The 26,593-nt window shown below is 42.7% G+C and overlaps 2 protein-coding genes and 1 long non-coding RNA gene across 3 annotated transcripts; all 3 read right to left on the bottom strand.

The window, feature by feature from the left end:
• Positions 1-1,738: 1,738 nt before the first annotated feature.
• On the bottom strand, positions 1,739-2,983 carry LOC120735371 (olfactory receptor 6N2-like). Its single transcript, XM_040034711.1, has one exon. The coding sequence runs from the start codon at positions 2,636-2,638 to the stop codon at positions 1,739-1,741; it is 900 nt and encodes a 299-aa protein (XP_039890645.1). The 5' UTR covers positions 2,639-2,983.
• A 4,216-nt stretch (positions 2,984-7,199) lies between these two features.
• Positions 7,200-23,195, bottom strand: LOC120735457. The gene is made up of 3 exons (XR_005696256.1): positions 22,797-23,195; positions 12,914-12,922; positions 7,200-7,454 (listed from the first exon to the last, which is right to left on the bottom strand). It is a non-coding gene; the product is annotated as an uncharacterized LOC120735457 (long non-coding RNA).
• Positions 23,196-24,288: 1,093 nt separating this feature from the next.
• On the bottom strand, positions 24,289-25,209 carry LOC120735374 (olfactory receptor 6N2-like). Its single transcript, XM_040034712.1, has one exon. It carries the CDS (start codon positions 25,207-25,209, stop codon positions 24,289-24,291), a length of 921 nt encoding a protein of 306 aa, XP_039890646.1.
• Between the last annotated feature and the right edge of the window lie 1,384 nt (positions 25,210-26,593).

Genomic DNA, 26,593 nt, shown 5'->3' on the forward strand with positions numbered 1-26,593 from the left:
ATCTGGCAGCACATGAGGTCACCACCATGAGGGAGAGGTCGCCACACCACATGACCCTGCTAAGATGAACAGACATATGGCTCAATACACAGAAGGGAATAAGCAGGAATTCCAGAGAAACAACACACCAGCTACTGGTACAAGGTACCCAATACTGCAAGACCAGGCTCAGCAACTTATGCATCACCTGGATTGACAAGAAAGCCTATGACTTGATGCCACACACAGAGATCTTAGAATGCATAGATTTGTACAAGATAAAAAGGACACTAAGAGCCTGAATCAGAAATTTGATGGGGATGTGGCGAACTTCAAGCCTATAGCACAAGTCGCCATCAAGTGCGGGATTTATCAAGGAGATGCGCTGTCCCCACTCGTGTTCTGCATATGCCTGAAACCCCTGAGTCATTGACAGTAACAACATCGGAATGTAATTTGTACTGGAAAAATGTAGTTGGATGTACCTGGGAATCCCACAAACAAATAACCATGAAGAAACTGCTAGGAAAGCCAGTCTCCAGCAGTGTTGATTGCCTGTTGTCTCTGGTCCTCTGGGACTCACCCTTTGGCAGTGGGCAACCCATCTGGGCCTTCCTGATAAAAAATATCTAATATAGTAGAATAGAATAGAATAGAATAGAATAGAATAAACCTTTATTATCCCATGGATAACAGATTTTTACATAGATTGTTACACAACTGTACACACAGTAGCTTTTTCACATTTTAGTTCAAAAACCAGAATCTCAGAGATACAGACTTCATCAATCTTAAAAAGTGAACATTTGATAAATGCTACAGCCGAAACTTCACCCTGGCCACTTTCTCTGGGCCAATTAAAACAATCATAAAGGGAGGGCATAGTTCACCAACTAGGCAGTCCTCTCCAGAGTTTATTCACATTTCTGTTAAAAATATAAAACTATCAAGGGCTCTAACATTAAAAAGACTAAACTTAGCAAGGTGAATGGAGGTAGCAAAGAAACTGTAGGTTGTAGATGAACAACATTTAAAAAACTGGATGAGACAAGAGATTCCCTACGCCTTGCAAAAACTGTCCTATTAGTTATTAAGGCCAAAAAGCCTGGCTGGTCCTGAAGGCCTCTATAGATTGAAATCATCTCAACAGAGACTTCAGGTTACACCCATGCCTTCCAGAACAAAAATAGTAAAACTGACCAAATAAAGGATCCTTTCCAGAAAATGAAAGTGAACTACTAGCTAAACTACATTTTCTTGCACTCCAAAAGAAAACAAACTGAAAAAAAATCCAGATATATAGTTTTCAACTGTAAAATAAAATGTATTTTGAGGTGTCTGAACTGTATGTAACACAAGATTGTAATGGAATTTCATTTACACAGAGCCACAAGATAAAAAGTGACTGGCATGATAACTGTCTCATTTTTTTAAGTACTCGACCTTATGTTACTCTACTTCATCCCTTTTTCATTTCTCTTGATGTTGTGTTAGTATCCATTAAGAAGGATATTCACATTTGATTTCATTGTGAAAATCAATAGGGGCAATCACATTAGATGAAACTATTAACAAATGTATTATTAATGAGGAGAGTGATATCAAACATTCATTTTAATATTTGTTTAAGTTTCATTTTGGTTTTTAAATATTGATCAATTCTCAGTTGTAGGAGGAAAACATTAAGCCAGTTTTCATAAAATTCATACAAAATGAGTAATAAAAAAGACTATAAATTAATAAATTGGTTTGCTTGCAATTAACTGAACAGTATTTTGAGGTGTTTAGAAATTTCTTTCATCTTTAGTCCATATATAATTGGATTGCAAAGAGGGTTATATGTTACAAACTGTAATGTCATTATAAAACGTGCAGTTTTAGGAAACTCTGATTCCAGTCTAACTATAACCATATCATACGTAAGCAAACAAGAATAGTTAATTAGAACTAGCACATGAGGCAAACAGGTTTGTGCAGCTTTTTTTCTGACATTTCCACAACTCTGATAGGCAACTATAATTATCTTTATGTATGTAAAAAGTATAAAAAACATAGGAGAAAGTGCAACATTAAATAGAACAACCATACCATATATAGATAATTCTCTTGAATTGACACAATAAAGATGGTTGACCGAATTGTTACAAAAAATACCTTTCAGAGTAAAGTTACAGAGTGGTGTATTTGCATTTCCTGCTATTGGCACTGCAACCTGAATAGCAGGTAAAACCCAGCACAAAAGCAGGAAAATATTGACTCTTGTTCTTCTCATTATAGTTGGATATTGCAGAGGTTTACATATAGACACATATCTGTCATAAGCCATAGCTGACAGCAGTAAAAATTCTGAGCAACTTAAGGCATAAAACAGGAATACTTGAAAGAGACAGGCTTGATACAAAATAATCTGTTTTTCAGATAAGAAGTCAATCAAAAGCTTCGGGTAGATGACAGTGCTCAAAACAACAGAATTCACTAACAAAGCAGCAATGAAAATATACATAGGCTCATGAAGGCTTTTTTGAACTACGATAAGCCACACAATAGTGGAATTGCTGCAAATTATTAGAACATACACCATAAACATGATCACAAAATAAAGATAACGGTATTTCTCCACTTCCACGTGACCACCGAAGGTTATATATGTTAGATTCATTTCAGCATTTGTGAAGATCAGAAACTGAACTAAAATGTAAAACAGGTAGAACAGTAACAAACAGTGTATATAAAATATTTGTTTTATGTAGATTGTCTTATTCACAGATACTTGGTGTGTGTTCGTCTTTTGAAAGTGAACAGCTCAAGTCATATCAACTATATATTGAAACTTCAGTCTCTATGGATCTCATTAAACCGTCCACATGGACTTGCTACTATGTTGACCACTTTAAGAGAGTGTTAGCTGTTAGACCTTACCTACATGGGTTCACATTCTTTTTTTATCTTCCTAACCACACTTTGCACTTTGAAAAAAAATAATTCAGCGTTAGGTGCACTAAACACAACAAACCATGCGATTCTCATAAGTAAATGTATTTTAAGAAAATTCTATTGCTTATAGGAATTTACTGTACTCTGCTGTACTGAGAGCAAAACACTTGGAAAACATAGTAAAAAAATGGGGGCTCTAAATAATGGAACACTTTGGTTTTGTCAGTCTATTCTGCCACAACGAAACTACAGCCTTTATAGAGTTTGCAATAATAGGCCCAAATTTGTTGTCGTTGCTGAGCTTTTTGGTGTGTATATTGTGGTACTGCCTTAGCGGATTCAATCATTTTCCATGCAGTAGTAGCCTCATGAACAACCCCCTAAGCACCCTGATTTTGAATGACCAGTAGTAAAACTGGTACTGCCAAACCACCAAGTAATATGGCCTGCTGCAATGTTGACAAACGTATCCTAGGCCTTTTCCCATTCCAAATAAATTTAGACACCACAGAGTGTATATCCTTAAAGTAAGTCAGAGGAGGGAGGAGTGGCAACATGAATAAATGGAAATTAAGACATGACAGTATGTTCATTTTGACTGTGCTGAGGCCCTAGTCTTAGTGTTAGGAAGTCAACCACATAGACACGCACACCACCACCATCAACTTTGCTAAATTGCTAATGAAAAATGTTGATCAGGCAGCTGTGATTGAGTAGCAATGTCCATCCAACTATATTCACGGTTGTTGTGGTCATGATGATATTGTGAGGCCACATTGAAAAGGCTCGGATGAGCTTGCCAAAGTTCTACAAGTTGTGCCTCCATCACTTGTGTCCAGATCACACGCTGCACTGCTGTGCTGCCCCATCTTTTCACTTTCATTACTGTGTTTGCGCATGCGCAGTGTGTGAGGCTGCGTTGACACCCTCTCAACGGCCGACAGGATTTCAAACAGGTTTGATTTTCTTACGACCAAACGACTGATGATCGGGAGCTGGTCGTGAGGTGTTAATCGCTTCTCGTTACCCCACGTATACTACACGATGCACAACACATGATGAAGGCGAAACTCGGGCCGATCACCAAAATGGTTGCACGACTGAAAAATCGTCTCAAAATGAGCCAAAGATCGCACAGTATGCCCAGCATTAGGAAGATTAGCCTTGATGTAGCCAACAGCCCTCTGTCATTTCTGGTAAGCCAACAAGTCCGATGTTATTCCTGCGACCCCTGTGCTCCAGATCTGTGAGCTTTGTAGCGAGTTGGTCAAGTTGTTTCTTTAGATTGATAGTCAATCGTCTGTCCTCTCGTGCAGCTGCTTGCACTGAATCCACTCGGTCTTGAGTACACTTAGCCATTGTAGCCACTCTCTCGAGACCACTTCATTGGTCTTTTGAAGCTCTGTGCATAAGTCGTGTAAAGCAGGGACCGAGACAGAGTCCATAGCTTCTCTGACTGCCGAGGCAACTATTGCATTGAGGGACTTTTGTTGTTCTTGAAGTGCTAGCTTTAAGCCATTAGCAATAACCTCGTTGAGGTCATCCTTAGTAATGGAGGATTCTTTAAACTTCTTTGAGGGAGAATGAATAATCTCCTTTTTCCATGAGTCTCTGGTTAATGAAGTGTCCATAGTAGGATAGGCCTCAAAATAACTAACTTGTATGACAGGATATGTGAAAAACTGTGACTATGTGAGCAGAGCTAGAAACTATGCTGGCGAAGGGTCACGTCACAAACTTAATTCCTTAATTGCTGAAAATGCATGACAATTTCTGTCCAGTCATACTTGTCCAATAATTTGAACATCACAATCAAAAAACAGGACATGCTCAGATGAAAATGGTTTTCAGATTTGCAGTCATCAAGTGAAATTTTTTAAGGTATGGGTAAAAAATTCCTAGCAGTAACATGCTTGTTGACAATAGATTTTAACCATAAAAAACATTTTAAAAAGCACTTAGTCATTGTAAAAGTGCTGTATGAATATGTTATATATTTACAATATGTTATTTTGTGAATAAGACTTCTTGTGGAAAGTGCTTTGAGTGCATAGAAGGGTGCTATAAAAGTACCAGTCCATTTATGATTTGTTAAGGTTTTTAACTATATTACGTTTATAAATAATGAGTTATGGAAAGTTCAAAATAATTTTTCATTTAAAAACAAACTATTTTTTTTAAGTATTGTAAACTTCATGTAGTTGATGGAGGTGATTTTACAATTGGTCATGCTAATTTTAATTACCTTATTTAGCTGCATAAATATATATAACTGAGAAAACAGTTATATATATATATATATATATATATATATAGATATATATATATATATATATATACGGTCGCCCTTAAATATATATAACTGAGAAAACAGTTAAAAATATTTAAGGGCGACCGTGGCTCAGGGGGTTGGGAAGCGCAACTGTAAGGATAGGTCGCCGGTTCGATCTCTGGGCTCTCTGTCCTGGTCGTGTCGTCCTTGGGCAAGACACTTTACCCTACTGGTGTTGGCCAGAGGGGCCGGTGGCGCGATATGGCAGCCTCGCTTCTGTCAGTCTGTCAGAATGAATGGGGCCATGTATCGTGAGATTTTGAGCCAAAACCTCCTTCCATCAGTGAGAACTTTGAAGATGAAACGAGGCTGGGTCTTCCAACATGACAATGATCCAAAACACACCGCCCGGGCAACAAAGGAGTGGCTCCGTAAGAAGCATTTGAAAGTCCTGGAGTGGCCTAGCCAGTCTCCAGACCTCAACCCCATAGAAAATCTGTGGCGGGAGTTGAAAGTCCGTGTTGCTTGGCGACAGCCCCAAAACATCACTGCTCTCGAGAAGATCTGCATGGAGGAATGGGCCAAAATACCAGCTACTGTGTGTGCAAACCTGGTAAAGACCTATAGTAAACGTTTGACCTCTGTTATTGCCAACAAAGGTTATGTTGCAAAGTATTGAGTTGTATTTTTGTTATTGACCAAATACTTATTTTCCACCCTAATTTACGAATAAATTCTTTACAAATCCTACCATGTGGATTCATGGATTTTTTTTCACATTCTGTCTCTCACAGTTGAAGTGTACCTCTGGTGCAAATTACTGACCTCTGTCATCATTTTAAGTGGGGGAACTTGCACAATCGGTGGCTGACTAAATACTTTTTTGCCCCACTGTAACTGGATATTGCAGGGGTTTACATATAGACACATACCTGTCATATGCCATTGCTGCCAACAGTAAAAACTCTGACCCAGCTGAGGTGTAATATAAAAATCCTTGGAAAAGACAGAGTGGATATGATATCATCTGTTTTTCAGACAAAACATCAGATAAGAGCTTCGGATAGATAATCATGCTGTAAAGAACAGAGTTGATTAACAAAGCTGCAATAAAAATGTACATTGGCTCGTGAAGGTTTTTGTGAGTCCAAATAAGGCACACTATAGTGGAATTAAAGCAGAGAATCAGAATATATAACGTGGATATAACTACAAAATAGAGATACCTGTATTTGTGCAATTCTGCAAACCCACCAAAAGTTACCAATGTTAGATTTAATTCAACATCCATTGACAAAAACAAAAACGTTACTGACTATGGAACTATATTACATAAATGGTATTCAAGAATAACAAATGAAAATGCAACTGTTACTGTATTGGAATAATATATTTTCAGCTCTAAACTAAGAAGGTAAGTGACTGACTATATGGCTTTGTTTTATTAGAAATCTTCCATCCTCTATGGGACTCATTAGGTTCTCCACTAACATGTAAACAACTTCAGGAAATCTGACCTATACACATCTGATCTGATGTTTATATCACTGTGCAATTCATTGAATTTGCCCATGCATTGTTTTGTGAATGGACATATCTCTCTGGGTTTCCGGACAGAGATCTCGGATGTTGTATCGGTATCAGATCATTTCCCGTGCCCCGATTAACATAGAAACCACTGTTGCCGTGACCCTCTACATTTTCTCAAGTTATATGACTATATAACACTTTAGTTAATATAAAGCATAGAATTTAGGCACTTCAGGTAACTTCATTCTAACACTTGGGTTTCTGCTGCCTGAGGTATTCACTAAGCACACAGTCTGTTGGGGCATTTTCCTGATGTATTCGTGGATGTTTGTTGTCTCATCCTGGACTATGATAATGCATGGTCAGGAGCCTTCTTGTCTTGATGTCACTGGCTTCTATCTCCTCCTTTTGCCAGCCTTTTATGCCAGCAGGGTACCTGATCACAGGCAGGGTGTAGGTGTTTATAGCCCAGATCTTGTTCTTACCATTCATGTGACTTCTCAGGATTTGCCTGAACCTCTGCAGGTACTTAGTGGTTGCAGCTTTCCGAGTGACCTCTTTGTGGTTCCCATTTGCCTGCGTGATCCCCAGGTACTTGTGGCTGTCCTCGATGCTTGCAATGTTGGCTTTTGGTAGTTAGATGCCCCTCAGTTCTGACTACCTTCCCTCTTGTTGTTATAATCCGACTACACTTATCCAATCTGAGTACTGACAGGGACTAGAAAGAGAGTGTATATTTCTCTTACGGTGTGTTCAGACCGAACGCAATAGACGCGACCAGAGCATCAGGTTTACATGTAAAGTCAATGGAGGAAGGCGATGAAGCGTGACTGGGGGTCCCGCGAAAATTCAGAAGCAGATTTGCATCGTGAAAACGCATGAGTCGCGCGAGTAGCGTGACTAACACGTTTGAAGCACGAATAAAAATACATGCGGCAGTTTGTGTGCTGCATTTTGTGCATTCGCGCGTATCCAGCTTCCAGCCGTGCCACGACAACCAATCAGGAGCCTGGTGACATGATGCTCTGACCGTAGTTCAAAGGGGCAGGTCCAGCCAAAGCCATTTATTCTTCATTCAATATGGAGGAAAGGCTCATCAACGCCGTAGCAAACCACCCGGAGCTGTACGACACCAGCTGTTTTCTCTACCGAGACAGGAATAAAAAAGGCCTAGCTTGGAGGAAGATGTGTGAAGAGATCGGGCAACCTGGTAAGTTCATTCATTTCTCTTTTGAAATTTTTGACTGACCCGGGGAAGCCGCACAAAAGCTAGCAAGCTGCCTACTGTCCCGCTATTTTCCTACTGATGTACAAATACTTTTCTGCTAACGAGATTATGTACTTATTCAGAGGACATCTGCAGGAGAAAGTGGAAGAGCCTCAGGGACACATACTCCAAGTAGAAGAGGATGGAGAAGGAGAAGAGGAGCGGGTCTGCAGCAGGATCGGGATGAGATAGAAGTTCTTTGCGGTCATGGGGTTTCTGGCAGCAGGGGAGTCCCAGTCAGAAGGTATGTTTACAATGAATTAATGTAAGCAGTTAATTTATGCATGTTGTCATATAGGAATATATGTTATTGTTAACATATATGGGCATCAGTTTCCTCATGTGCAAATGGTTACTGGACTTCCTGACCAACCACCCCCAACATGTCCGGCTGGATAACCACTGCTCATCTACAATCACAATGAACACCAGTGTACCACAAGGCTGTGTGATGAGCCCTTTCCTCTACTCCCTCTTCATCCATGACTGGAGATCTGCCGATGGTTCTAACACCATCATTAAGTTTGCAGATGACACCACGGTGATTGGCCTCATCAGTGACAACGATGAGGCATGCCTACAGGGAGGAGGTAGATTGTCTGGCTGAGTGGTGCGACACAAACAACCTGCTGCTTAACACCGAGAAGACCAAGGAGCTCATCATGGACTACAGGAGGAATGCTGACCCACATCCACCCATCTACATTAAGGGGACGGCTGTGGAGCGTGTGAGCAGCTTCAAGTTCCTGGGAGTCCACATCTCCGAGGATCTCATCTGGACGACTAACTGCTCCAAGCTGGTCAAGAAGGCTCACCAGTGCCTCTTCTTCTTGAGGACTCTGAGGAAGAACCACCTGTCCTCAGACATCCTAGTGAACTTCTATCGCTGCACCATCGAAAGCATCCTGACCAACTGTATAACAGTTTGGTACGGGAACTGCTTTGCCTCGGATTGGAAGGCGTTGCAGAGGGTTGTGAAAACTGCCCAGCGCATCGCCAGAGCACCACTTCCTGCCATAAAGGACATCTACAGGAAGTGGTGTCTGAAAAGGGCTGGGAAAATCATGAAAGACCCCAGTCACCCATCACATGGACTCTTCACCCTCCTGCCCTCTGCGAGGCGCTACAGGACTAAGACCACCAGGTACCGAAACAGCTTCTTCCCCACAGCTGTCAGACTCCTGAACTCTGCCTCCTGACATCAGACCCACATTAAACACATGGACTGGACATACACACACCCACAACCACCTACACACACAATGGACAACTGTACACTCAAACACACAATAATAACATGGACTGAACCACCACTCTCAACCACTAGCACTTTATATAGCCTTTGTAGAAATTATCCATATATCTCACTTATCTTAACTGCACTACTGTATAATTCTGTATAAATAATCATTCTGTATAATACGATAAGTTTTAATTCTACAACTTCTTATAACTTGCATAGTTCACATTTCTGTATAGCTGTATATCTCATATTTCTGTATAGTTTTTTTTTTAAATTTCATATTTCTGTATAGTTTTTTCATATTTATATCTTGTTCATAGCTTGTACTTAGCTTGTACTTAGGGCTGGGCCATATTATACCGTTCACGGTAATACCGGTACAATGTTAGGCAACGATAAGAAAATGAAATATCGCGATAGGATATGGGTAAAACTGTCACGGACTGCCGGGGCAGACCGTGTGGAGTGAGTAGAGGACCCAAGAGGAGACAGAGGCGAGGACACAAAACTGGACTTAGCAAAAAGCGAGCCTTTATTTAGGGCCGAAAACTCACGGAAAAAACAACAACAACAAAGTAACTGAGGGAAAACCTGAACATACACTGGGAAACTATGACTCTACTGAGATTTAGACTATGACTAAACAACATAAAAACTATGACTTACTATGGTTGGGAAACTGTGACAAGGGGTAGGGGAGATAACACAGACGACGCGACACTGAACACAGCAAGACTGAGGACTAAATACACACATGAGGTGATCAGAGGAAGTGGAGACACATGAGGACACAGCTGACACACATAGGCTGTGTCCCAATTCAGGGTCTGCACACTTGAAGTACGCATTTTAAGTGTGATTACGTCACCGCCACGCGACGACGGCTGTCCCAATCCAAAGTGTACTTCAAATGCATACTCCAAATGCGCCGTCGATTTCCCCAAATATCAAGCGTGGTCCGGTGCACGCTTCATGGTCCCATATATCCCACAATTCATAGCGCGGCAGTGGGTGTGGATAATTTTGCCGCAAAACACGGCGGAAGGGAGCGGCCGAAGAGTGAACTGTCAAAAGTAAGTACTGAATATGATGTCACTTATTTATGTGCGAATGTTTAATAACAAAGAACATTAAAACATTGCTGTTGGCCACATGTCGGCAAAGTTGTGTGACATTAGTGATGTTTGTACTTTCAGCGTTAACTTGGTTGTAAAGCCTTTACATATATATATATATATTAGGGGTGCAACGATATTCGTATCGATATTGAACCGTTCGATACAGTGCTTTCGGTTCGGTACGCATATGTATCGAACAATACAACATTTGTAATTTATTTTATCAACTTTCCTTCTGACGATGCTGTCTGTGTTGAGCGCTCAGTGAATCTGCGTTCGACTACTCCGCCTAGGCTGCACTGTCGAGCGCAGATCCACTGAGCGCTCAACACAGACAGCATAGTCAGAAGGAAGAGCGCAGGGCAAGCTAGCAAGACAGAAGTTAAGCTCTCCTTGCAACATTCAGATCTGGCGTTTGGAATTATTTTGGTTTTCATGTGACGTATGACCCTGAAGGTAAGCGAGTCATGGACTAAAGTAAAACAGTATGTTGGATGTGCCATGCAATGCTCAATTACATGGGTGGGAACTAGTGTGTTAGCGCAGTTAGCTCGTTAACGTGTTGGCCGTCTAGCCCCATGCACGGGGCGATCGGCGGTAGCTCGTTAACGGAGATTTGCCGTGTTGTGGCGTTAAGGTCATTTCAACGAGATCAACCTGAAAGCACTAGTGGGAACACAACGAATATGACTGCACATTTACGCCGACATCATCCTAGTGCAAAGACAAAAACAACAAGCATGCTACTAACTTTAGCCGAGTCATTTAGACAGCTGTTAGCACATGATTCTCCTTATGCTGCTGAGAATATAGCCCAGAAGAAGCGGATAGTATAGCTTTTATTTTGGAAAGAGACATTTCTCTGTAATAAACTCTCTTTTCCAAAGATGAGTGATTCCTCAATCAGATACAGGGCTTGCAATATCGCTAGCCCGACGTCCTGGAGCTAGCGATTTTTTCAGTCGGGCTACCAAAATCTATCTCTGCCCTGCCCGTCGGGCTATTGTAGGAAGGAAAAATATATGTCAATGCTTTTGCATTCTTTCAGAAATGTAGCTGGGTAATTATGTCATTGGCATTGGTGAGCCACTGTCAATATGTGACATATTGAAATCGCGTTTGAATTTGCGCTTGTTTTTTTGCTTTCACTTTGCAATCGTGTGAACTGTGTATAGAGAGCGACAGCACTGATCTGTGAGTGATGATAATTTGTGCACCAATTCCTCTGACATCGTCTTATTAATCGTTAGCTTACTATGCAAACATGACAAGTGAAATCTCCCGCAGCTTAAACATGTGAGAGGTTGATCGCGCAGAGAATCGCTGCGCTTATGTGAGTGCGTGTGTAAAAGCAGCAGGATATATATTTTAGTTCTGCTGAGCCAAATAAGACAGGTCAGGGTGAAGAAGTGACAGCCAAAGAAAAGCTTACCACAAAACGGAGAAGTTATGACAAATCGGACTATAAGGCAAAAAGAAAGTGCAGCTTTATGGTTTCATGGACAAAATAATTTCTGTGGCTGCAATATGACGAGCTAAATAACCAGGGCTGCACATAAGTGGTCCGCAGGTGCGCATTCGCTGTCAGAATAAAAAAACACGCACAAGGGTTAGGGTTAAATTTAAAAACTGTACTTTTGAGTTAAAATATATATTTATAATTTTAATAAATGACAAATTAAAAAGGCATGAACATTTTTTTTGTATCGAAAAAATATCGAACCGTGACACCAAAGTATCGAACCAAACCGAACCGTGAATTTTGTGTATCGTTGCACCCCTAATATATATATAAAACAACACCCAGCATGCCCCTGCGGGCGGTTTATCCTTCAAGCTTGGGTCCTCTACCAGAGGCCTGGGAGCTTGAGGGTCCTGCGCAGTATCTTAGCTGTTCCCAGGACTGCGCTCTTCTGGACAGAGATCTCCGATGTTATTCCCGGGATCTGCTGGAGCCACTCGCCTAGCTTGGGAGTCACCGCACCTAGTGCTCCGATTACCACGGGGACCACCATTAACTTCACCGTCCACATCCTCTCGAGCTCTTCTCTGAGCCCTTGGTATTTCTCCAGCTTCTCGTGTTCCTTCTTCCTGATATTGCTGTCATTCGGAACCGCTACATCGATCACTACGGCCGTCTTCTTCTGTTTGTCTACCACCACTATGTCCGGTTGGTTAGCCACCACCATTTTGTCCGTCTGTATCTGGAAGTCCCACAGGATCTTAGCTCGGTCATTCTCCACCACCCTTGGGGGCATCTCTCATTTTGACCTCGGGACTTCCAGGTTATACTCGGCACAGATGTTCCTGTACACTATGCCGGCCACTTGGTTATGGCGTTCCATGTATGCCTTGCCTGCTAGCATCTTGCACCCTGCTGTTATGTGCTGGATTGTCTCTGGGGCATCTTTACACAGCCTGCACCTGGGGTCTTGCCTGGTGTGATAGACCCCAGCCTCTATGGATCTTGTACTCAGAGCTTGTTCTTGTGCTGCCATGATTAGTGCCTCTGTGCTGTCTTTCAGTCCAGCTTTGTCCAGCCACTGGTAGGATTTCTGGATATCAGCCACCTCCTCTATCTGCCGGTGGTACATACCGTGCAGGGGCCTGTCCTTCCATGATGGTTCCTCGTCTCCCTCCTCTTTCTTGGGTTTCTGCTGCCTGAGGTATTCACTGAGCACTCGGTCAGTTGGGGCCATCTTCCCAATGTATTCTTGGATGTTCGTTGTCTCATCCTGGACTGTGGTGCTGACACTCACCAGTCCCCGGCCCCCTTCCTTCCGCTTAGCGTACAGCCTCAGGGTGCTGGACTTGGGGTGAAACCCTCCATGCATGGTAAGGAGCTTTCTTGTCTTTATGTCAGTGGCTTCTATCTCCTCCTTTGGCCAGCCTATTACCCCAGCAGGGTACCTGTTCACGGGCAGGGCGTATGTGTTGATGGCCCGGATCTTGTTCTTACCATTCAGCTGACTCCTCAGGACTTGCCTGACCCTCTGCAGGTACTTGGTGGTTGCAGCCTTTCTAGCGGCCTCTTCATGGTTCCCATTTGCCTGCGGGATCCCCAGGTACTTGTAACTGTCCTCTATGTCTGCAATGTTGCCTTCTGGTAGTTCAATCCCCTCAGTTCTGACTACCTTCCCTCTCTTTGTTACCATCCGACTACACTTCTCCAGTCCGAACGACATTCCAATGTCATTGCTGTATATCCTGGTAGTGTGGATCAGTGAATCGATGTCTCGTTCACTCTTGGCATACAGCTTGATGTCATCCATGTACAGGAGGTGGCTGACAACTGCTCCGTTCCGTAGTCGGTATCCGTAGCCAGTCTTGTCAATGATCTCACTGAGGGGGTTCAGGCCTATGCAGAACAGCAGTGGGGACAGAGCATCTCCTTGGTAGATCCCGCACTTGATGGTGACTTGTGCTATGGGCTTGGAGTTGGCCTCTAGTGTTGTACGCCACATCCCCATTGAGTTCCTGATGAAGGCTCTTAGGGTCCCATTGATCTTGTACAATTCTAGGCATTCCAGTATCCAGCTGTGGGGCATTGAGTCATAGGCCTTCTTGTAATCAATCCAGGCAGTGCACAGGTTGGTCAGTCTGGTCTTGCAGTCTCGGCTGACTGTTCTGTCTACCAGTAGCTGGTGTTTTGCGCCTCTGGTATTCTTGACAATTCCTTTCTGTGTCCCACTCATGTATTGACCCATGTGCCTGTTCATCTTAGCCGATATGATGCCTGACAGGAGCTTCCATGTGGTACTGAGGCAGGTTATTGGTCGGTAGTTGGAGGGGACCGGTCCCTTCTTGGGGTCCTTGGGGATCAGGACCGTCCGACCTTCGGTTAGCCATTCCGGGTGTCTCTCGTTAACTAGCAGCTGGTTCATTTGTGCTGCCAGGCGCTCGTGGAGTGCAGTCAGCTTCTTTAGCCAGTAGGCGTGAACCATGTCGGGTCCTGGTGCTGTCCAACTCTTCATACTGGAGACCCTTTCTTGGATATCTGCCACTGTGATGGTTACTGGACCCTGTTCAGGGAGGTCGCTGTGGTCTGCCCTCAGATCCACTAGCCACTGAGCATTGCCGTTATGGGTTGCGTCCTTCTCCCATATGCTCTTCCAGTATTGCTCCATCTCCAGCCTTGGTGGTGCTGTTCTCTTATTATTGTTCCCTTGCCACTGAGAGTACACCTTTGCTGGTTCTGTGGAGAACAGCTGGTTTATTCTCCTGCCTTCTATCTCTCTGGTGTACCTCCTCAAGCGGCTGGCCAAGGCTGTGAGTCTTTGCTTGGCAGTTTCCAAGGCCTCAGGTATGGACAGCTTGCTGTATTTCTTATGCACCTTCTTTGTCGCACCTTTCTGCAACTCCGTTAGTTGGCTAACCTCCCTCCGTGCTACTTTGATCTTGCCCTCTAGCCTCCTTCTCCATGGAGGGTACTGCCCCTTGTGGCTGTTCAACTTGTAGCCAAGCATCTCACTGATCACTGCTGCCGTATTGTAGATCAGCTTGTTAGTGTCGGTAATCGTGGTTGTAGGTATTGTCCGTAGTGCTGCATTAACATCATCTAGCAGACCTTCTGAGGGTACTTCACGTAATCTTGGTAACCGACTACGGGGGATCCAGGTTTCAAGCTTGGCCATTATCCTATTTTTCAGGTCAGTTCCTCTCGCACTCAACGATCCTTCTCCTATCGCACTTGGGGCTATGTACCCAATCTCGGGTGGGGGTGATGATATCTCCCCCCTGACCTGGCGTCCTGACTCCTCCTTGCCGTAGCATTTGTGTTGTACCTCGTCGATCTCTAGCTGTGAGAGCAGTCCCTTCTTTCGAATGTTGGAACACTGAGCTACTAGTTGTTTCGCCGTCATTGTGGATGTTGGGTATCGAAGAATCCATAGGTCCCTCATCCTATTCATGTAGCCCCTTCCGCCGGGGTTACTTGCGTAGTAGCATTCCAACAACGCCCTGTTTTCGTCTCTTGCCCACTATATATATATATATATATATATATATAAAAAACACCCAGCACGCCCCTGCGGGCGGTTTATCCTTCAAGCTCGGGTCCTCTACCAGAGGCCTGGGAGCTTGAGGGTCCTGCGCAGTATCTTATATATATATATATATATATATATATATATATATATATATATATATATATATATATATATATATATATATATCCAGCTGGATAGCGTAGTGGTTAGACTACACGCCTTTGGAGCAGAGGATCGCAAGTTCTATTCCTGCCTGGGGCGTCTGTATCCAGTAAGGGTCCCAAGGCTAGACCCCCTATGCTAAGCAAGCCTACCGCAGACATGAGCGAGACAGATAAATATGAAGGCATGCCGGCTCGGACGTCGCCCGGATCAACAAGGTCCGCGTCAGGTGTTGAGGAACCAGGGCACCCTGACGAAAAGTGGGCTACTGGAACAAGAAGGCATCGGTGGGCAAGAGACGAAAACAGGGCGTTGTTGGAATGCTACTACGCAAGTAACCCCAGCGGAAGGGGCTACATGAATAGGATGATGGACCTATGGATTCTCCGATACCCAACATCCACAATGACGGCGAAACAACTAGTAGCTCAGTGTTCCAACATTCGAAAGAAGGGACTGCTCTCACAGCTAGAGATTGACGAGGTACAACACAAATGCTACGGCAAGGAGGAGTCAGGACGGCAGGTCAGGGGGGAGATATCATCACCCCCACCCGAGATTGGGTACATAGCCCCAAGTGCGATAGGAGAAGGATTGTTGAGTGCGAGAGGAACTGACCTGAAAAATAGGATCATGGCCAAGCTTGAAACCTGGATCCCCCGTAGCCGGTTACCAAGATTACGTGAAGTACCCTCAGAAGGGCTGCTAGATGATGTTAATGCAGCACTACGGACAATACCTACAACCACGATTACCGACACTAACAATCTGATCTACAATACGGCAGCAGTGATCAGTGAGATGCTTGGCTACAAGTTGAACAGCCACAAGGGGCAGTACCCTCCATGGAGAAGGAGGCTAGAGGGCAAGATCAAAGTAGCACGGAGGGAGGTTAGCCAACTAACGGAGTTGCAGAAAGGTGCGACAAAGAAGGTGCATAAGAAATACAGCAGGCTGTCCATACCTGAGGCCTTGGAAACTGCCAAGCAAAGACTCACAGCCTTGGCCAGCCGCTTGAGGAGGTACACCAGACAGATCGAAGGCAGGAGAATAAACCAGCTGTTCTCCACAGAACCAGCAAAGGTGTACTCTCAGTGGCAAGGGAACAATAATAATAAGAGAACAGCACCACCAAGGCTGGAGACGGAGCAATACTGGAAGAGCATATGGGAGAAGGACGCAACCCATAACGGCAATGCTCAGTGGCTAGTGGATCTGAGGGCAGACCACAGCGACCTCCCTGAACAGGGTCCAGTAACCATCACAGTGGCAGATATCCGAGAAAGGGTCTCCAGTATGAAGAGTTGGACAGCACCAGGGCCCGACATGGTTCACGCCTACTGGCTAAAGAAGCTGACTGCACTCCACGAGCGTCTGGCAGCACAAATGAACCAGCTGCTAGTTAACGAGAGACACCCGGAATGGCTAACCGAAGGTCGGACAGTCCTGATCCCCAAGGACCCCAAGAAGGGACCGGTCCCCTCCAACTACCGACCAATAACCTGCCTCAGTACCACATGGAAGCTCCTGTCAGGCATCATATCGGCTAAGATGAACAGGCACATGGGTCAATACATGAGTGGGACACAGAAAGGAATTGTCAAGAATACCAGAGGTGCAAAACACCAGCTACTGGTAGACAGAACAGTCAGCCGAGACTGCAAGACCAGACTGACCAACCTGTGCACTGCCTGGATTGATTACAAGAAGGCCTATGACTCAATGCCCCACAGCTGGATACTGGAATGCCTAGAATTGTACAAGATCAATGGGACCCTAAGAGCCTTCATCAGGAACTCAATGGGGATGTGGCGTACAACACTAGAGGCCAACTCCAAGCCCATAGCACAAGTCACCATCAAGTGCGGGATCTACCAAGGAGATGCTCTGTCCCCACTGCTGTTCTGCATAGGCCTGAACCCCCTCAGTGAGATCATTAACAAGACTGGCTACGGATACCGACTACGGAACGGAGCAGTTGTCAGCCACCTCCTGTACATGGATGACATCAAGCTGTATGCCAAGAGTGAACGAGACATAGATTCACTGATCCACACTACCAGGCTATACAGCAATGACATTGGAATGTCGTTCGGACTGGAGAAGTGTAGTCGGATGGTAACAAAGAGAGGGAAGGTAGTCAGAACTGAGGGGATTGAACTACCAGAAGGCAACATTGCAGACATAGAGGACAGTTACAAGTACCTGGGGATCCCGCAGGCAAATGGGAACCATGAAGAGGCCGCTAGAAAGGCTGCAACCACCAAGTACCTGCAGAGGGTCAGGCAAGTCCTGAGGAGTCAGCTGAATGGTAAGAACAAGATCCGGGCCATCAACACGTACGCCCTGCCCGTGATCAGGTACCCTGCTGGGGTAATAGGCTGGCCAAAGGAGGAGATAGAAGCCACTGACATAAAGACAAGAAAGCTCCTTACCATGCATGGAGGGTTTCACCCCAAGTCCAGCACCCTGAGGCTGTACGCTAAGCGGAAGGAAGGGGGCCGGGGACTGGTGAGTGTCAGCACCACAGTCCAGGATGAGACAACGAACATCCAAGAATACATTGGGAAGATGGCCCCAACTGACCGAGTGCTCAGTGAATACCTCAGGCAGCAGAAACCCAATAAAGAGGAGGGAGACGAGGAACCATCATGGAAGGACAGGCCCCTGCACGGTATGTACCACCGGCAGATAGAGGAGGTGGCTGATATCCAGAAATCCTACCAGTGGCTGAACAAAGCTGGACTGAAAGACAGCACAGAGGCACTAATCATGGCAGCACAAGAACAAGCTCTGAGTACAAGATCCATAGAGGCTGGGGTCTATCACACCAGGCAAGACCCCAGGTGCAGGCTGTGTAAAGATGCCCCAGAGACAATCCAACACATAACAGCAGGGTGCAAGATGCTAGCAGGCAAGGCATACATGGAACGCCATAACCAGGTGGCTGGCATAGTGTACAGGAACATCTGTGCCGAGTATAACCTGGAAGTCCCGAGGTCAAAATGGGAGATGCCCCCAAGGGTGGTGGAGAATGACCGAGCTAAGATCCTGTGGGACTTCCAGATACAGACGGACAAAATGGTGGTGGCTAACCAACCGGACATAGTGGTGGTAGACAAACAGAAGAAGACGGCCGTAGTGATCGATGTAGCGGTTCCGAATGACAGCAATATCAGGAAGAAGGAACACGAGAAGCTGGAGAAATACCAAGGGCTCAGAGAAGAGCTCGAGAGGATGTGGAGGGTGAAGGTAACGGTGGTCCCCGTGGTAATCGGAGCACTAGGTGCGGTGACTCCCAAGCTAGGCGAGTGGCTCCAGCAGATCCCGGGAATAACGTCGGAGATCTCTGTCCAGAAGAGCGCAGTCCTGGGAACAGCTAAGATACTGCGCAGGACCCTCAAGCTCCCAGGCCTCTGGTAGAGGACCCGAGCTTGAAGGATAAACCGCCCGCAGGGGCGTGCTGGGTGTTTTTTTTTTTTTTATATATATATATATATACATATATCATAATAATCTGATCTGACAATACTATGATGTTGGCCATATTATATTTACATTACCACAGTGAGATGATTTTAGTCTCATGAACAACATTAGCTAATTGTTATTTACTAACTAATCATGAAATGACTGTTCAGTACAGAAATGAAGCCCAACAATCATGTTTTACAGTCCCGTGATCTCAGCCTCAGATACTCAACTAATCAAAGTGATGTCAGAACAAAAATGAATGACCAACAAAACATTTTTGCTCCTTCATTTCTGTCAAACAAAACTGTATATCACGTTTCTCGCGGTTAGTATCATGGTTGCTAGGCAACCTGAACAGCGCGACGAAGGCTAGACCGTCCCATTTCACAAGCCTCTCACTTCCGCACTTCTCGTACTTATAGTACGCACCGTACGTAGTACGCGTAGTGTGCGTACTTCAAGCGTGCGGACCCTGAATTGGGACACAGCCATAACCTAATGACAGGACAGGGGAAGTGAAAACTAAATGCAACAAACAAAGAACAGAGGACTCTTTCAAAATAAAACAGGAAACATGATGAGACAGACCAGACAACATGTGCTTGACAACATGAGACGTGGAACACAAAGGGCAAATGAGACTAAGATCCAGGGGAAGGGGAAATGAGGAGATCCACTAAACAGAACTAAGGCTGAACAACTTGGGGGTTTAAGAGAGGTGGATGAGCTTAACCCAAATAATAAATGACAAAACACAAAGACTCAAGTTCTAACTAATAATGCAAAACAAGAACTTAACATATCCCCATTCTAAAAACAGAAATACACAATATATAATGAACTCAAAATGCTGGGTCACAGACCCAGCCATGACAAAAACGCGCATGTGCAGTCCCTTAGTTTTCATACGCACATGGCCGAAAAAGCCAAAAAAGGCAACGGAGAATGAGAAGGGGGAAAGCGGATTTTTGAGTGAAACGGATGAACCAGAACTGTTTTTTAAAAATGGTGCAACTTCACTTGTGTGGTGTTTGTCCGTCAGATACACAGAAAAGCAAATTCTTTTGTAGAACATGCAAGCGGGCCGTCGTTATTGCCGTATTTGTCGGACTAAGGTGCTCGTTAATCTGGGTGTAATCGGGGTTCTAAACCCCGTCCTTTCAGGTCCCAAAGTTAAACGATCACTGCAGCATCACTGAGAGTTAAAAACTGTCTAAATTCTTTCAATCAGCATTGCTGCTTTACCAGGTGTAACTATGAAGTTTAACATACAGGCATCCATGAAAACAGAATTTATTACATTTAACAGAGTTAGAAGCTAGCAGGAAATTAGCGGAAGGTAGCTCGCTAGTTTCGCCAGTTACCTAAGCATGATATACCATGTTCTGACTGAGAGAATTCTGAAAAAATTCAAACATTGGCTTTCCTATCACTTCCAACATAAATGAAGACAGGAAAATAAACAGCAGCAGACGTTTGTATGGTTACTGAAGTTGGGCTAGCTGGTATATAATGATGCGCTACGTATCGCTAGCGACACAGCTATGTTAGCATAATATAAACAGCGAAGTTGGAGGATGAACGCTAATACTTTTCCACTCGATAAAAGTTAACGTGAAGCTTCCTGACGGTTAGAGTCACATGCAATCGCATGGCAGGATGCTGTAAACGGACCAAACTTCAGTCAGGAGAACAGCTGAGATAATCCATCCACAGTACGAGGTTAGTCATTAATATACTGCAACAACATGGGAATGGAGCAGCTGTGATAGAATACAGCATTAATGAATCAATGGTACAGAAGTGGAGGAAGCAAGAAGAATGAGTTGAATAAAGTTTGATTTATCTGACTGCTTTGTTTCGCCTAATGTGCCTTATAATCCCGTGCACCTTGTGGTCCGAAAAATATGTATTTGACTTTTTTATTTGGCACACTGCAGTTTAATGTTGCAAAGCACCTCTTTTTAACTTCAGTGGATATTATATACATGGTTATGCTGAGGATATGTCAGCCCATTTCTACTGGAAATGCCTTTTGGTTAAACTTTCAGCAAGGAATTTGCACTGTTAAATGTTTATATAGCTTTAATGCACATAAAAAACAGCTGCTTGTTTAAGTGAAAATAAATGGATGGGGGTTTTTTTGTGCTAGTAAAGTTGTGGAGTTGTATTTTGTCTCGCAGAATTTATATTGTCAGTTATATCCATATTGCAAATTTTCAAATATATATCATGATATATTTTTTTGGCCATATCACCCTGCTCTACTTGTACTCACTACAGCCTGTACATACTTATAATTATAGCATATTCATAACATACATTCATACCGTGTACATTATAACATACCATAATAGACCCATTTCTGTAATATACTTACATATCCTATATTTTTGCTAATATATATTTGTAATATATCTATATCATGGCTAAAGCACTTCTGGATGGATGCAAACTGCATTTCGTTGCCTTGTACCTGTAACATGTGCAATGACAATAAAGTTGAATTCTATTCTATTCTAATATTATTTCAAATAATTCTTTTTTAATAACTAATGTCTCAGTTCTACTACACATCAAAATATTAGCACACAACTTGACACATGTAGAATTTTTTTCATAGTATACTAATGAAAAAATATACAACTATATAGGAACATAGTGAAGACCAATTATTTAAGACAATAAAGAGAGGTTAGTTTATTTTGGAGGCAAGCTCCATTTATTAAGTAAATTTTAAAAAGGCAGGAATGCACTTTAGAGGTTTGTGGGTTGCTCTTAAAAGAGCCGATGTGGGGAAGTCACTGGGACGTCAAATAGGATATTCTTTTGGCTGCCAAGACACTGCTCCCTCTGCCGGGAAGTGGGCCATGAACTTCTCCCTCACCAGGACAGCCTCTCTGGAGGAGTTGTTGGCTGCTACACAACCCAGGCCTTGCAACGGCCCAAATTAAACCAGGTCTAAATAAAACAAAATAAGGACTTTATAAGATAGACCTTCTGAGTATCACTACAAAGATTACCAACAGTGGAACTCATACCACAGTTTGATATCAGCAAATACCGAGGGCATACATTGATATGACACCACAGCTATGCTATCATTGCAAACACTGATAACAGCATAAATCGAATTAAATCAGGACTTGATGAGACCTTTCGAGTATCACTAGAAATATTATAAACAGTCATCTCCATAACACAGTTTGCTAACAGTAAACACCGACGGCATTCACTGATAGCACACCACATCCATGTTATCAGTGTATAAACTGATAGTTTAACATATATTAGCATAGGTATCAATAAAGGACTACTGTATTAAACACTTTTACCAGGCATATGGACAGGCGCTCTGCAGGTGGGATTGAGCACCTGTAGTTGGTGTCCAGGCGGGTGATGCTTGGACTGACGCGGGACAGCAGCTCCTCAAATTGGGCGAGGGTAAGACAGTGGTAAGCGGCCATCATCCAGACGGAGCTCCTGAAGCAAATGGTGAAACTCACCAAACTGCTCACGCTTCTGGAGGACCTGATGGTCCCAGGTACGGCGAGGTCGTCCTTTACGCCGCTGCTCTGCTCTCTACAGTTAATAGAGAAGGGAGACTCTCTCTTCAAACGCTAGATCAACAGCTGCCATCTTGCAAAGATACCGTCTGGCACTACTTCCTCCCACATTTCCGCTTCACGCGTGTGAAAATTGCATATTTTTAATTGCGACCAGTTTGCGTTGGACGCGCTTCGAGGTGCGAATGTGAACGCGACCAGCTTGGGGCTTCTGGCGCTTGTTAGTCGGGTCTATCGCGTTCGGTGTGAACGCACCCTTATACTGCCTTCCCTTCACTGGCTTCCCGTTAATTCCAGAATTGAATTCAAAATCCTACTCTTCATATACAAGGTCTTGAATAATCAGTTCCCATCATATTTTAATGACTTTATAGTACCAACACCCCATTAGAGCACTTTGCTCTTGCACTGCAGGCTTGTTTTTCCCAGAGTATTATAAAGTAGAATGGGAGGCAGAGCCTTCTGTTTTCAGGCTCCTCTTCTATGGAACCAGCTTCCAGTTTGGATTTTGGGGACAGACATTATCCCAACTTTTAAGATTAGTTTTAAAACTTTTATTTTTGCTAAAGCATATAGTTGGGGATGGATCAGGTGACCCTGAATTGTCCCTTGGTTATGCTGGAATAGGTGTAGGCAGCTGGAGGATGATGCATTGAGTATTTCTTGTTCAGTCATTTTTTTCACTCACTGTGTAGATAGATAGATCTCTCTGCATTGAATCATTACGTGTTATTAATCTCTGGCTCTCTTCAGCATGGCTTTTGACCTGTCTTCCTCATCTCACCCCCACTGGTTGCAACAGGTGGCCGCACCTCTCTGAGCCTAGTTTTGCTGGAGGTTTCTTCATGTTAAAAGGGAGTTTTTCCTTCCCACTGTTGCCAAAGTGCTCGCTTATAGCGGCTAATATGATTGTTGGGTTTCTGTCTTCACACTGAGGCAACTGTCGTTGGGATTTGTATAAATAACAGTGAATTGAAACCAATATGAACTGTTAAAATGTATCCCAGTTTCTGTTCATTCACCCTAGTTATCCAGTTCTTGCTCACCATATGTTTTACACACATATAAATGAACAAAAGATTACTATACATTGTACAATAACTTGTCATTTTATCCAATTTCGACTTTTTTCTATCACTCACATTTACATTAAATCAGAGAATGAACCTGTTCTATATCAAGGAAGTCATTTCCTTTATACACTCACACCCAACAGTCCGGTTTGCTGTCCTCGTGGAGACAGCTCATTGACATATTGCTTTCTTTCGCAACTTACCCTAACCCAGTGATTCGCAAACTGTGGTAAGTGTACCAGTGGTGGTACTTGGGCTCCCTCTAGTGGTACCTGGGAAGTCCAGATTGTGTGTGTGTGTGTGTGTGTGTGTGTCTGTATGTATACATATATATGAATAGATGTAATTGGCATGTGATAGATATATTGATTTGCTGTAGTAAATTACAGATTTTGGTCCCCACAAAGTAAAAACCAGTACACACACACACACACACACACAAAAGGCCAGCAGAATTTGACTCTTTTTACTAAATCATTTTCATAACAACGATTAATAATCTGTGATAAAGGGAAATGAAGGAAAAACCTGAAATCCAAGCATGTTTAGACTTTAAATATTACCAGCATCAGTCTAAAAAGTTAAATATCTTTGCTTTATGACCATTACATATGTCAGCACTAAGAGAATAGACTTGAACACTTACATAAATGCCATAAATAATAGTGCAGTCATTTCAGTGTTATTTAACTAGACACAATAATATCTTGAGATGTTTAGAAATTTCATTCATTTTGAGTCCATATATAATTGGATTTAAAAGAGGATGAAATAAAATCAACTCAAAGGTCAATATCAAACGGAGAGTTTTTGATAAGTCTGTTTCCAGTCTCACTATAATTATATCAAAGGAAATAAAACAAGAAAAGTGAATTAAAACCAGCAAGTGGGGTAAACATGTCTTTACAGCTTTTTTTCTCACTTCTCTACACCTTTGGTAAGATATTTGAAGAATCTTGATGTATGAAAAAAGTATGAAAAGCAAAGGTAGAAGGGCAATGTTTATCAACATGACCACACCATATATAGATATTGCTACTGACGGCACACACTGAAGCTTGTGAACTGAATTATTACAAAAAATTCCTGTCAGAGTAAAGCTACAGAGTTTGACATTCGAATACAACACACCTAACATCAAGGCTTCAAAAGCAGGTATAAGCCAAGCTAAAATCAGACATACATAAATAGTTTTTCTATTCATAATAACTGGATATTGCAGGGGTTTACATACAGACACATACCTGTCATATGCCATTGCTGCCAACAGTAAAAATTCTGAACCAACCGAGGTGTAATATGATAAACCTTGGAAAAGACAGAGTGGATATGATATCATCTGTTTTTCAGACAAAACATCAGATAAGAGCTTTGGATAGATAATCATGCTGTAAAGAACAGAGTTGATTAACAAAGCTGCAATAAATATGTACATTGGCTCGTGAAGGTTTTTGTGAGTCCAGATAAGGAAAACTATAGTGGAATTAAAGCAGAGTATCAGAATATAAAGTGTAAATATGATCACAAAATAAAGATATCTGTATTTGTGCAATTCTGCAAACCCACCTAGAGTTAACAATGTTACATTTAATTCAACATCCATTTAATGAACAAAAATGTTATTTACTATACAACTAGATGACATAAATGTTATTCATTAAAAAACAAATGAAAAGACAAGTCTTAATGTATTGTAGTAATGCTTTTCCAGCACCGAACTAAGAAGTAATTGGCTCTGTGGCTTTGTTTTATCAGAAAACTTCCCATTCTCAATGGGACTCATTAAGTTCTTCAAGAACATGTAAACAACTTCACCAAACTTTATCAGTTGATATTTTTTTTCTGTATGATCTATCATCATCATACCTCATACAGAGGTGGGTAGACTTAGTAATGTAGATAAAATAATAATAAAATATCATTATTATTATCCATTTGCTTCCGCTTATCCTTTTCAGGGTCGCGGGGGGCGCTGGAGCCTATCCCATCTGTCATAGGGCGAGAGGCGGGGTACACTATTATTATTATTATTATTTGTATATAACTTTCCATAACCAAAGTGCTTGCTGGTACAGGAGAAGCACTTCTAGTATATGTTCTGAGCCCAGGCCATGAAGGACAGGTAATTAGTAAAATCTTAAAATCAATTCTAATGCAATATGTTAATTTTTCTTAGTCTTTAAAAGATGTCTAGCTGCTGTATTTTGCACGATTTACAGTCAATTTAATGCTTTCTGAATGATACCTGTTAGAAGACCATTACATTACTGTATTTTTTGGATTATAAAGGTGCACTTTAAATCCTTGATTATGTTGAATGATGAATTGAAGGCAAAAAAATACTGAATGCAATTCTAACAAGCTTGAAAGTCAATATGTGTTCAACACAGCTTGAACTCTTTTGAGCAAATTTTACTGAATGTCTTTAAATAGTCTTCAGGAATAGTTCTCCAGGCTTCTTGAAGGGCATCCTAAACCAGTAATGTTGAGGTCCTGGTGCTGTGGACACCAGTCCATGACTGACAGTGTTCTGCAGTGTTGTTGTTTTTTTCGTTGTTGTTGTTTTTTAAATCCAGGTTATTGAAAGCCATTGCTAATTAGATATTTTCTAAATTATATCACATGGTGGATCAAACTCTGACATGACTTATGAAAGTGACCAACATTATTAGAGACAAGGAAACAGAAGCAGGGCTATGGAGTCAGAATACAAACAGACTAAAGAAGTCTCTCCAGAAAAAAAAGAACCACTGCCTAGTATTTACATCATACCCTGAAGTATACCCTGAAGAACCTGGAGAGGTTAATTCTCAAACATCTCACAACTCTGGTGAGTAAACTGCTGGATCCCCTGCTGGTCGCTTACTATCCTAGTATTGGGGTGAATGATGCAGTCATGTACCTCCTGCACAGATCACTGTCACACCTGGAGAGTACTGGAAGCACTGTGAGATTCATGTTTTTTTTTTTTCTCCCTTCCTAACTGC

Source organism: Simochromis diagramma, unplaced genomic scaffold (genome assembly GCF_900408965.1).
Source record: "Simochromis diagramma unplaced genomic scaffold, fSimDia1.1 OVJJ01000091.1, whole genome shotgun sequence".
Taxonomy (NCBI): domain Eukaryota; kingdom Metazoa; phylum Chordata; class Actinopteri; order Cichliformes; family Cichlidae; genus Simochromis; species Simochromis diagramma.

Excerpts from the sequence above, each read along its gene's own strand:
- LOC120735371 (XM_040034711.1), bottom strand. The coding sequence starts at position 2,638 with ATGAATCTAACATATATAACCTTCGGTGGTCACGTGGAAGTGGAGAAA.
- LOC120735374 (XM_040034712.1), bottom strand. The coding sequence starts at position 25,209 with ATGGATGTTGAATTAAATGTAACATTGTTAACTCTAGGTGGGTTTGCA.